We start from the raw sequence: 12902 nt of genomic DNA, 5'->3' as shown, positions 1-12902 counted from the left end.
TATGCCTCCCTTGCCCGTCATCCCCCATTGCTCCCATATATTTTTCGCTGCAGGCCTTTAGACAAGGATTTGCCTATAGATCCCTGTCTGAGGTTGTAGTTTCTGCCTATCCATGCTCCCCCAAGATATTGCTGCTTAAGATATCGCACATAAACACACAATCTTTGCCACTTTTCATCCTAATAAACTTGTAATTCAGAGAGAGAGAATCTGCTGCTGGCTCGTGCTGCTGCTGGCTCGTGCTACTGCTGATAGCTGTGATCCTGTCAGTCCCCATAGCCTGCTCTCCTTGGTTCCTCCATTTGCTCTGGAGAAGCCAAAGGGAAAGGGAGCTAGTTTCTGAGGGCTTCTGAAGTATGGCCGCTAGCTGTGCTCTCTCGGCTATAGTTTCACTGATTAAAACTCTGCATCACAGAGGGTACATCTAAACTACAGACCCTTTTCAGTAAAGGGTTTTAAATTAAGACATATCGAAATTGTAAACGAAGCTGGGATTTGAATTTCATGCGCTTCATTTGCATAATGGTGGCTGCAGCTTTTTTCCGAAAAGCTGCTTTTGGGGGGCGGGGGGGGGGGGGGGGGGGGGAATGCGGTCAAGACAGGGATCTTGACAGAAATGTCCTGTTTTGAAAGATCTCCGACTTGACTGCGGCTTTTAAAGAAAAGTGGCTTTTCAAGAAGGGGGAAAAAAAAGCTGTGGTTGCCATTATGCAAATTAAGCACAGGAAATTCAAATCTGGGCTTCATTTACAATTTCAATACGTCTAATTTACATCTCTTTATCAAAAAAGGGATGTAGTTTAGATGTACCCTGAGTGGTATAGCCTGAGCTAGTATACCACTGGGAAGGAGGGCCTTGATAGACAATTTATATTAGCCATTTCTCTGCAGATGGATTTTTGATAGAAAACTTATGGACTTGACTGAGTAGTATTTGTGGACAGAGAGAAGACACTGTGGTCTGGCATTGTTAATGGTTCTGATAGGTGAGGATAGAGAAGATAACTCAGCTGCAAACAAAAGTGACTTATGGATTGAGGAAACTTTATCTGACAGGTGTTTTCTTCAACAGGTGTCAGTGTTGATAGCCCACACATTAGTACATCCACACTAGGCTGCAAGGGCATATCTTAAACCAATTTGAGGGTAGCTTGTGTGGATGCTTTTGGTGCTTCATTGAATTCTGCACAACATAGCTGACTGGGTGCCCTAATATAGACTAGACAGTATGTAACTTTCTCCTCTACCAGATGATATTGCTAAGCCTCAAGCTTTGCATTTTAGGTTGCCTCTGTTCTTTATTTCCTTTTGTCATCGACAATAAAAGTATATTCTAACCAACAATATTTGATGTTGTAGCTTCAGAACATCTGGTGGAGGCAAATTGTCTAAGCAGAGAAGGCATGCTGAGTGATTAGATATTGATGGATGCTTCAACTGTAATAATTTTAATACTTAATTTCTACATATTACTGTCCTTATTTAAAACAGTAGTTAGCTAATTTTAAAAAGTTCCTTCAAGGCAAAACTTGCTGATAGGATTTTTTTCAGTTATAGCACTGATTGTTTAGTAATATTAAATCATTTTATTCAAATATAAAGTCAGCAACTGATTTCCTAAATTAATTATAGTATATTGCATATAAATAGAATTAATTGATTTTTAAAAAATATTTTTGAACTGATTAATTATATTAGACAAAACTTGTATACTGAAACTTGACTTTTGTTGTCTCTTAGGTGAAAGTGTTATTTGTACGCAACCTTGCCAATACTGTAACAGAAGAGATTCTAGAAAAGGCTTTCAGTCAATTTGGAAAACTAGAGCGAGTGAAGAAACTAAAAGATTATGCCTTCATTCATTTTGATGAACGGGATGGTGCTGTAAAGGTAGGTTAAAAGGATTTTAATTTTAATATGTGCATAGAAGTTACGACTAATTTGAATTTTTAAAAGTGGAAACTTTTTTTTTAAAATATCAGTATGAAGAATGATTTAAGACAGTGGTCACCAACCAGTTGATGGTGATGGACTAGTCCGACATGGGGACTCTCTCCCAGTCATTTGTGGTCTCTTTGGGGTGGAGTGGGGCTGCTGCTAAGGCAGGCTACTTGGCTGTACTGACCTGACATTGCTCCTATAAGTGGTCTTGGCATTCTGCTTCTGCCTGCAAGCACTGCCACTTCATTCCTAGGCAGTAAGAACTGAGGCATGCTAGCAGAGAAGTGTAGCACAAAGCTGCGTGCCTCCCATCTTGGGACTATGGGGGTGTGTTGGCCCCTTCTGGGAGTGGCATGAGGCTGGAGCAGGCAAGAAGCCTGCCTTAGCCTTGCTGAGCCGCCAGCCTGGAGTTGGTAAGTGCTGCCGGCGGGAGGCCACAGGCCAGCACCAAGAATTCTGTTTTGCACCATGAATCCGTGACCCCATCTCAGCCAGCACCCAGTGCCCCCTCCTGCATCCCAACAAGAGATGTAAAGGGTTAACCGGTTACCTAGTTCTTAAATGCGATTTTGCATGCTTAATCCCAGTGCCTTGTCCCAGCTCAGTGGAAGTGAATGAGGGTGGAAGAAAGCACGTGGCTAGGGGCTGGAGTGAGCGGGGCAGAGTTTCAGGAGAAGAGTGGGATAAATGCTGGGTAGCTCTTACATTCAAAAAGTGGTCTTGGAGTAAAAAGGTTGAAGATCATTGATGTGAAATATTGTTAACTAATAACAGCATAAAATGAAGTTACATGTTGGATCTTTTCATAGAATGTTCTACACTACATAAATTCACTGAAGGGCTATGCATTGTGTACATTGCTGTTAATATTGGTGACTATTTTGCTGTAAAAAATAGAAGATTCTCTTTTAAGCTAATGACCTGTGCAAATGATGAGTGGGATGCCAGAACTTTCTCATCAACTTACAATCAAACATAAGGAAGTTCCTTTGGGGTAAAAGACCAGTTGCGATACTTGAGAATCATCGAAAAATGTTGTTAGTAATGACAGCACTGAAATACAAAGCGAAAAACTTATCTTCCTAGGAACAGAATTAACTGTTTCCTTTTTTGGTGACAGGGATATCCAGTTGTTAACTCTCTCCTTTCCTTCCTTCCACCTTGTGGATATATTCAGGAATAACTCATTTGTTTCATCCCTTTCCTTTTGTGTTTCTTCCTCATTGGCTAGAATGACTGGCAGAATTGGTTCATGTATCAGTTTTCTACACCTTTGGGTGAAGTGGAAGATAAACATAGGTTTGCAGCTTTTCCCATTTGTCTAGATAGTTTGAAGAAACTTGGGTTAATGGAGTAAGAATCCCTATCATGCATGCATCTTCCCAAGGCAGGGTCTCCTATGGAGTCCAATAAATCCTTGAAAGTGGTAGGCTAACTCAGATCCCCCTCTCTTGATACTCATTTGTAAAAATTTGGTGGGAAACTTTCATCGTGTCCATTTCTGTTAAATGAGGCTGAGGTGCAGATTTCCTTATGCACCTAATCAGTAAGAAGACATTTATAAATACAACAAAAGAGGGAAAACCAAGATTTGTATTGTGCTCTAGGAGTTCTTCTTTGTATAAAAATATTTTTTCACTTGAATCTTCTAAGCCCTTTTGCTGCCCTGTTGTTGTAAATAGGAGATCACAGAGCTGAATTGTGGTATGCTATTTGTAGAGGATGCAGTAGTACAGGCAGTCCCCGACTTACGCGGATCCGACTTATGTCGGATCCGCACTTACGAACGGGGCTTTCTCGCCCCGGAAGTCGGGGCGAGAAAGCCCCGTTCGTAAGCTGCTCCGGTGCCCCTGGTCTGCTGGAGACCGTCTCCAGCAGACCAGGGGCACCGGGCGGTTCCCGCGCCTCTGAGGCTTTGCCAAAGCAAAGCCTCAGAGGCGCGGGGAACAGCCGCTGCTGCCGCTTCAATCTGGGTGCCTGTGGTCTGCTGGGGACCGTCCCCAGCAGACCACAGGCTCATGGACTGAAGCCGCAGCCGCGGCGGGGTCCCTCCCTCTGAGGCTTTGCCAGAGCAAAGCCTCAGAGGCTCTGCTCCCTGTGTCCCTGGTCTGCTGGGGAGGGGGGGGCGCAGCTAGTGTGCTCCCCCCCCCCCCCCCCCCCCCAGCAGACCAGACTTTTGTTTTGGACTCTGGGGCAGAGCAGCTGGGGCGCTGCCGATTGGTCCTGCAGCGCCCGCTCTGGGCACTACTGGACCAACCCGGCAGCACCCCAGCTGCTCTGCCCCAGGTCCTGATTCAGCCGCTGCTGGTCAGTTTCAGCAGCGGCTGAATCAGGACACCCGGGGCAGAGCAGATGGGGTGCTGCTAGGTTGGTCCAGTAGCACCCAGGAGCGGCGCTACTGGAGCAACCCAGCAGCACCCCAGCTGCTCTGCCCCAGGCGTCCCCAAGTCAGCTTCTGCTGAAACTGACCAGCGCTGACTACAGGAAGCCCCAGGCAGAGTTGCTCTGCCCCGGGCTTCCTGGAATCAGCTGCTGATCAGTTTCAGCAGCAGCTGACTTGGGGACGCCTGGGGTTCTTAAGTTGATTCTGTATGTAAGTCAGAACTGGCGGTCAGTTTCAGCAGTGTCTGAATCTGGACGCCAGTTCCGACTTACATACAGATTCAACTTAAGAACAAACCTACAGTCCCTATCTTGTACGTAACCCGGGGACTGCCTGTATGTCCACAGTTGTGAGAGGAAGAATTTTTTAAGAACAGTCAAGGCTGTCTTGGTTTTGAAAATCAAGCCTGATAGAGTCCTAGAACTGGAAGTAACCTCGAGAGATTATCAAGTCCAGTCCCCTGCACTCATGGCAGGACCAAGCACCATCTAAACCAGAGCAAGCTAGATCCAGCCTGCGGGCTGAATCCAGCCCACCCCTGCAGTATGAAGCAGCTCCATGCCGCTCAAAGCAGCTGTCTGTTCCTTGTGGCTCTTTGCACCATGCAGAAGAGGAAGGGGGAGATTTCACGTTCTGCTCCTGCCCCAGCACAATCTCTCAGCTACTATTGACTGGAAATAACCCCCCATCCTACAGCTCAGAGCGCCACATGGAACAGCCAGACACTTTGAATGGATTGTGGCTGCTGGCAGGCAGGGAAGCTTACCTGAGGGTCCCACTGGGTTGCTGGCCTGGAGCTGTGTAGGTAAGCGCTCTTTGGCCAGAGCCTGCCTCTGGCACCCCAGCCTCTCCTGCACTCCATTCCTCCGCGCTCCTCCCACCCCCTGCTGGCTAGAATCCTCTCCTGCACCCAGACCCTGCACCCTAATCCCCTGTCCCAGGTCACCACCTAAACCCAGTGTACCCCTCCCCCAAAGCCAGAATAGTCTCCTGCACTCTTATCCCTTGCCTCAGGTCATAACTCCCTCCCTTCACTCAAACACCCTTCTAGACCCCACATTCCCTGCTGCATCCCAGTCTGTCTCAGACCCCACAGCTCCTTCATTTAAAAGTGTGGGCCTTGACCACTTACCAAAATCTTGGAGTGGCTCTCATTGAAAAACTGGCCATCCCTGACATGCATTGATATATCCTGCTCTTATGGAATCTCCATCACTGGAGATTTTTAACTTCCGGTCCCTAGGAAATTTATTCCAGTGCTAAAACAGCCTGAAAGTGAGGAAGTTTTTCCCTTGTGTCCAACCTTAATCTCACTTGCTGCAGTTTAAACCCATTGCATCTTGTCCTATCCAGAAGTTAAGGAGAATAATTTTCTCCCTCTCCCTGTAGCAATCTTTAAGTCTTTGAAACCATCTGCAGTCTGATTTTTTTTTTTTTTTTTTTCAGAGATACAATCAAGGCTAATTCTGGGTGATACTGTTTTTAGTAAACCTTCTATTCTTTTTTCCTTTTAAAGTGTGTCCCTGAATGCCCTAAGAAGTATATCTAAAATTTGGTTACTTCCTTCAGGCAATGGAAGAAATGAATGGCAAAGATTTAGAAGGAGAAAATATTGAAATTGTGTTTGCTAAGCCTCCAGATCAAAAAAGAAAAGAACGGAAAGCTCAGAGACAAGCGGCTAAAAATCAAATGTAAGTATATATGTGTGTCTCTGGTGTACTGTTTTTATTATGCAAATATGGGTTTTTTATAAAATTATAACATTGAAGTTATGTAGCAAGTATGATTAAGTGTATTAATATCTCATTTCACTTCTATAGGATGTATGAGAATAGTTAGAGGAATTATCAGTATATCACAGTATAGCCCAAAGGCCAGACCCGGTCAGAATTGAGGTCACATTTTGTCAAGTGTTGTACAAACACACAGAAAAATAAAATTGCTGCCCTGGAGGGTTTGGACTTTAAGTTCAGTAATGCCTGAATTGGATGCATGTCCACTTATCCAGGTCAAATTTGAAAGTCCTGGGAGCAAATTGGGAATAATGAACTGGTCACCTAAAGATCCACTTACCTCTGCACTGTCTAGGGATGTAATATAGTATAGTTGATTAACCAATAAGCAGAAGTTTATAAGTTAATGCTATAGATTACAACCATTTCTCCCTTCCCCATCTCCTTCCCCCGCTAGTAAATTTATCAGGCTGACCAGCAGCCTGGCTCAGTTCTACCTCCCCCTGTTGCAACTCTGCATTTAAGGTGTACTAGGAGCCAAGTGGGTAGGCAGCCTGGCTCAGTTTTGGCTCATGCCAAGTCCAGGAGCTCAGGACCCTCCGCTTCCTCCTTCTCCCCCAGGAGAGGGGCTTGTTGCCACCCTGCGTTGCTGCCTATGTATTAGAGGCAACAGCGTGGGGTTACAGGTAACCAGTCTGAAAAGGGAGCAGGTTTTTAAACTGGCTCCCCTCACGAACCAGCTCCCATCTGGCACCCCATGCTGCTGCCTCTAATACAGAAGCAGCAGTGCAGAGTTGCAGGGTGCTCCTCGGGAATGGGTTGGGAGTGCACTGGCTGCCAGCTCCAACCCTGGGGACTATAGAACAGTTGAGTAACCGATTTGTGAGGTTAATAAACTATTAGTTAACTGATATTTAACATCCCAAGTTGTCAGGTGAAACCATGTGAGATGAGTACTTTGCTAAATACATTTTGAAGCCATACTATGGTGCCTACATGTAAATAGTTGGTGTGATTGCTGTCTAAGACGACATTCTTCTTCAAGGGTCCCCATGGGTGCTCCACTTAGGTGTCAGCGCTGCTGTACACACGGCTTGGAGATCTTTGGTAGCAGTCCCCTGGCTGCCAGTGCCTGGTGTGCTATTGCGCAATTGCTCAGAACGACAGTTACACACGCACCAGCGGCTGTTCCCTCAGTTCCTTCTCAATTGCAGCTGGCATAGGTTGCACTTAGTCAGTCTCTCTAACAGCATCAAAAGGAAAGAAGAAAAAAAAGGCATGGGCTTCGGCCAATATCTTTGCATAGCATTATGCAATTCAGACCTTTCAGGACTCAGGCACTAGATTTGGACATACAGTCCTGTCTAACATCTGGTCCTGCATCACGGAGTGTCCACCGCCAACCAGGAACAATGCTGCGTAGTCACCTAAGTGGAGCACCCATGGGGACTGTCAAAGAAGAAGGGAAGTTACTCACCTTGTGCAGTAACTGGAGTTCTTCGAGATGTGTCCTCATGGGTGCTCCACACCTACTATCTGCTCCGGGCTATTGCAGTCCAGCGAAGAGAAGGAATGGAGGGAACGGACGCCGGCGTGTGTGTAACTATCCTTCTGAGCAACTGTGAAATAGCGCAGCACACGCTGATGGCTCAGGGACTGCTACCAAAGGTATCCAGGCCGTGTGCAGCATGGTGCTGACACACCTAAGTGGAGCACCCATGGGGACACATCTTGAAGAACTCCAGTTACTGCACAAGGTGAGTAACTTTCCCTTTTTGCCACTTCAGTGATGATTGGTAAAGCTTTTGAGCATTTTAAACATGAACATAAGGATTTTGCATTGTAGTATTTCATGCTTTCATATATTTTCTACTTGGGTTTAAATTGGATATCTTGCAGTTTTTTCCATATTCCCATCCTTCGTTTCCGGTATTATCTGTGCTATCAGTCCTCCTGTTTTAAGATCTAAGACAATATAATGTCTAGGTAAAAAAGAATAATACAAATCTTTAGATGGTGACATTGTGCACAATTGGAATTGTTTAAGATTGGCTTGTTTGCAGCTGTCACTTACTGCCCCAAAGTTCTCATTGGCCCTGCTTCAGTATTTTCTTTTGGACCTTAAGTGTCAAGCTTTTTGTTTTGTTTGGTTTCGCTTACATTTTTCAGTTTATCCCTCCTGTATTCCAGATATCAGCTGCAGCCATAAGAACACCTGTTTGAAGTACAGTCCAGAGTAGTATGGGAAGTTTATGAACATGTTTGTACAGTAGAGGCAGTTATTTGCATGTCTGTTTTGTTAATACTGTTTGACATCCTGTTCTTGTTTCCCCCCTCCTCCCCGCCCCCACTGTTTTAACTGATGTCAAAGGGGGGGGGGGGGGGGTGGAATGAATCAACAGTCTCTTTTTAACCATGTATCCAGGCTCTGATAGTACCCTGTACTTCATTCTATAGAACAGGAGTCACCATCCCGTTAATTGTGATTAACTGGTCGATTCTGGAGCCTCAGCCAGTTCATCGTAATCTCCGGGCTCTAAAGTCTAGCAGTGCAGCAGGGCTCGGACAGGCTGCCTGCTGGCTCCAGGTTTGTCTGTGTGCTCCTGTTGCAGGGAAGGGAACAGTGTGTCTCTGCAAGCCGCCTACATCTGCAGCTTCTATTGGCTGGTAGTTGAGGACAGTGCTGGGATATGCTGTCCATCTCTCCTCTACAGGAGGACACAGAAATGAATCTGCATCCAGCCGCTTCTGGGATTGGCATGGGATCACAGCAGGCCGGTAGCCTATGCTAATTGCCTCCTAGCCGGAGCTTCCCTGCTGCACCAGTGGCCCAACCCTGACCCTCCTTCTGCAGCCAGCACTCCATTCTCAACCCTCTCCCGCATCCCAACACTTTGCCCCAACCTGGAATCCTGCACACAAACTGCCAGAGCTTTACTTCACTTCCTCCTGCACCTGACCCTTTGGCCAGAGGGGAGGGAGAAAAGTGCAAGTGATAGAGAGGGGGGAATGGAGTAGGCAGATGTGTGATTTCTTCAAAAGGCCCCTTATCAGTTATTCAGTACTCTACTTTTTTTTTCTTCCTGGGAGAGGAGTGGATTCTTGTGTAACCAACTGGTCATCAGAGTATTTTCTAAAGCTTAACCAATAAATCAGTGGTACTTACACTATTCAGAGTAACTGCCTATATTTTTATTAAATATCTGAAATGTATTGCCTCAGGAGTAAGCAACACATTTCTCTAGATTTCACACTACGTAAATGGATATGAAAGACTGAACAGAGCATTTATTTCTAGAGATGTGATGAGGTTAACCAGTAAGCATCACCAGTAAGGGTGATACTTAGCAGTTCGACAGCCCAGATGGGCTAAAGCAGTTTCCTGGCCACATTGTGGTGCAGAGAGCAGAGTTGGAGCAGCCACCTGAGTGGGTAAACCAGAGCAGGGTGTGATGGGATGGGCTGGAGCCTAGCCTAGCCAGGCCCCCTTGCCCACCTTTATTTAAGTGGTTAACCAGTTAAAACATAATGTTTAACTGGTTAATTTAGGGCTGGGCAAAATATGGCCGATAGACTGGATTCGACCTGCAGGAGCCTCAGCCCGCTCCAGGTCTTCCCCGCCCCTACTTGGAGGGCTGCAGGGCTACAAGCTGGCTGCAGGGCTACATATGAATCTGTGGGGCCATGTATTCAACTCTGAATGCTGAGAGCCTGAGGGAGGGAGAGTGGTTTCTAACACTGTCATCACCCCAAATAGCTGGCTTCTGGCCAATAGCAGCTGCCTGTTTGCAGGACAGGCAGCATGCAAAATACCCCTGCCCCTCATCCCCCAAGGCTCACAGCATTCAGTTCAGAGCAGTAATTATGGCCCCTGCAGCTGCTCTGAGCAAATACAGGAGTGTGGAAGGCAGCGACCCTAGCTAAGGAACCTGCTGGGCTGCTGGCTGGAAGCCACCCTGGTAAGCATCTCTCAGCCAGAGCCTGCTTCTGACACTCCAGCCCTTCCCTCCCCCAACCTTCTGCTCTGCACTCCACTCCCATGTAACCCAAACCTTCTGACCCCCGCTCCAGCCCCCATATACCTCCCAGACCCTGCATCACCTCCTGCCCCAGGTTACAACCCCCTCCCAGACCAGAATCCTATCCTGCACACACACCCTCTCCCAGGTCACAACCCAAGCACCAGCACTCCTACACCAGGTCAAAATCCCTTCCCAGATCTCTGCTCCAGATCACAGATCCTGCACCCCAACTCCTTACCCCAAGCTTCCTTCTGCATCCAACCTCTATCCCTGACTCTGCACCTCCTCCATTAATACAATTAAAGAATGTGGCCCTTGACCACTTACCAGATTCTTAGTGACACCCCCTCCCCCCCAAAAATATTGCCCACCCCTGGGTTAACTGATTACACTGGATTTTACATTCCTACTTATTACTATTTGATTCAAAACAAGAGATTGGGAAACTGCAATTGTTTAACATATGATTGCCAGAGTACAAAGACACATACAATTAGTGAATTGTTCAGTCTTTCATATCCATTGATTAGAGTAACTTTTGGGTCAGAGTGGGCAATAATTTTGATGGGGGAGCACTCCAAGATTTTGGTAAGTGGTCAAGGTCCACCCCTTTCTGTGGAGGGTGTGTGTGGTCGGAGATGGAGGTTGGGTGCAGAAGGGAGCTTGGGATAGGGGTGCAGAAGGGAGTATGGGGTCTGGGAGTGAGTTTGGATGAAGGGTGGGGGGTTATGGCATAGGATTGGGATGCAGGGGCCAGGAGCGGGTATGGGTGCAGAAGAGGATTCTGAGGGGAGTACAGAGGAGTGCAGAGGGTTTGAGTTTTTGGCTGCAACAGCCAGTATGGGCACAGGTAAGAATTTAGGCTTGGTGGAAGGCTGTAGGAGGGCTTGCAGGATCTGAGGGGAAGTTGTAACCTGGGGTAGACGTTGCAAAGTGTTTGGATAATGCAGTGATCCCCCAACCCTTTTCCCATGGAGAAACCTCTAAAATAATTTTTCATATCCTGAGGCACCCCTACCTATGAAAACATTTGTTTGGCCAGAAAAAGTTGACAGCAGGGAGCAAAATTCAATTACTGCTAAATTTTTTCAAGAAAATTTATTTGTAAAGAGCTGTTTATATAGTATGTATGTCAGTTTACATTGCAAGAAAAAAAATTGGAGCATTTTTCCTCTCTCTCTTCTCCTTCCTCACTCTCTCTTCTCCTTCCGCGTGCGTGCTCGCTATCTCTCTCGCTCCCCTTCTTCTTCCCCTCTCTCTCTCTTCTCCTCCCCCTCCTGCCTCTCACTCGCGGAGCCCAAATGGCTGCTTACTCCTGCATGGCGGCCCAGCTGAGCTGCGCAGAAGTCCCCACCCTCTTGTGCCACTTGCTCCCATGCAGCGGCCTGGCTGAATGGCGTAGAAGTCAGCTGAGAGCCAGGGCGAGAGGCGAAGGGCGTGACAGACGTTCCAGGCCCCGCCCAGTGATTATTCTGCAATTTCTTGTGGAACCCCTGATGATGGTTCGCGGAACCCTGGTTGGGAAACACTGGGGTAATGACCTAGGGCAGGGAGTTGGGAAGTGGTTGGGATGTGGAAGAGGGTGGGCTGCTAGATATAGGCTCTGTCCAGGAGGTACTTACCGAGGCACCTTCTGCCAGCAGCCCAGCCAAACCTTCAGGCAGGGTCCCTTCCTGCTGCAGCCTCAGGATTCTCAGTGTCCAGTTGAAGTTGGCTGTGATTTCTCAGATTTTAGGGAGGCAACTTGTAAATACAGTACAAATTAGTTGTAAATAATCATACTTCTAGTGAGCCTATATTGTAAAACATGCTAATTCAAATGTTGTATTTGCTTATGACCCCAGATGTTAACTTTGAGATTACTATTAATGAATAGAAAGGGTCTGCTGGGACTGGTGCTCCCCTATTTTGAGCCTCTAGAAACAGTTCTTCTCCAGTTGAAATGTACATGTTGTTTTTTGAATGATCCCTTTCAAAGATCATGATGCCTAAAAAAGTAAACTTAAAAATCTTAAGCTTAAAGTTGCATTTTCATAAGAGTGTAGATCACTCAGCCATTACAATCATCTCTGTCCCTTCAGCAAAAATCAATCTATGCTAAGTTTAGAGAGAGAGCAATATTCCTTGATACTAAATAATTAGGGGAGTGCAAATATAAAGTAGTTATAATGCTTCAGTGGATATTACTGAATAAAAAAACAACATCTTAATAAAAATGTGAAGTCATTATCATGCAAAGATTATGGTGACATTCTTTGATTGCACATCTAAATATTGTAGATATTTGTAGGTTCTGGACTTTCTTATGGTGAAATCTATACCACAGAATTGCAGGCATGTCATTGGGTTACACTTTGAAGCTTAAAATATGTGTACTGTCAATGTGAAGTAATAGACACAGCTATGAGCATTGCTGAGGGGGATCTTTTTAGTCAGACTATTATCCGGTTGGGATTTGTGGTCTGTCCAGTTACATTCACTCAATGACAGAATTTAACAAATTATTTTGGTGTACAGTTATTGTAAGGTAGGTATCTCAGTCATGCCAAGAGTTCTGGATCATGTTATATCAGTGGTTACTCAGAAAATTACCACTATTTCTCTACAGTGGACTTGTAAGCAACATTTTCATTTATTGTATGAAGGAGACTTCAGATGGAATATTTTGCCCAACTGTTTTCTTTACAAAGCAACATAAATATTCCAGTATAATCCTCCCAGACACAAATCAACACAGCTTCCCACAAAAGAATATAACCAGCATACACAGTCAACCCAGACATCACTCTAAAGCAGTGTTTCTCAAAGTGGGCTGTGGGCCCA

At 45.9% G+C, this 12902-nt stretch overlaps 1 protein-coding gene across 6 annotated transcripts in view; it reads left to right on the top strand.

Annotated features, from left to right (window-relative positions):
• SYNCRIP (synaptotagmin binding cytoplasmic RNA interacting protein) overlaps positions 1-12902 on the top strand; it is a 38007-nt gene that overhangs the window by 19722 nt on the left and 5383 nt on the right. For all 6 annotated transcript variants that reach the window (XM_075923846.1, XM_075923845.1, XM_075923843.1 and 3 more), the window contains 2 exons: positions 1741-1890; positions 5894-6015. In XM_075923846.1, coding sequence (XP_075779961.1) covers positions 1741-1890; positions 5894-6015 — 272 coding nt within the window. The remainder of the gene's footprint in view (positions 1-1740; positions 1891-5893; positions 6016-12902) is intronic.

This window comes from Pelodiscus sinensis, chromosome 3 (assembly GCF_049634645.1).
Source record: "Pelodiscus sinensis isolate JC-2024 chromosome 3, ASM4963464v1, whole genome shotgun sequence".
Classification (NCBI taxonomy): Eukaryota; Metazoa; Chordata; order Testudines; family Trionychidae; genus Pelodiscus; species Pelodiscus sinensis.
This window is presented reverse-complemented; position numbering and strand designations above follow the sequence as displayed.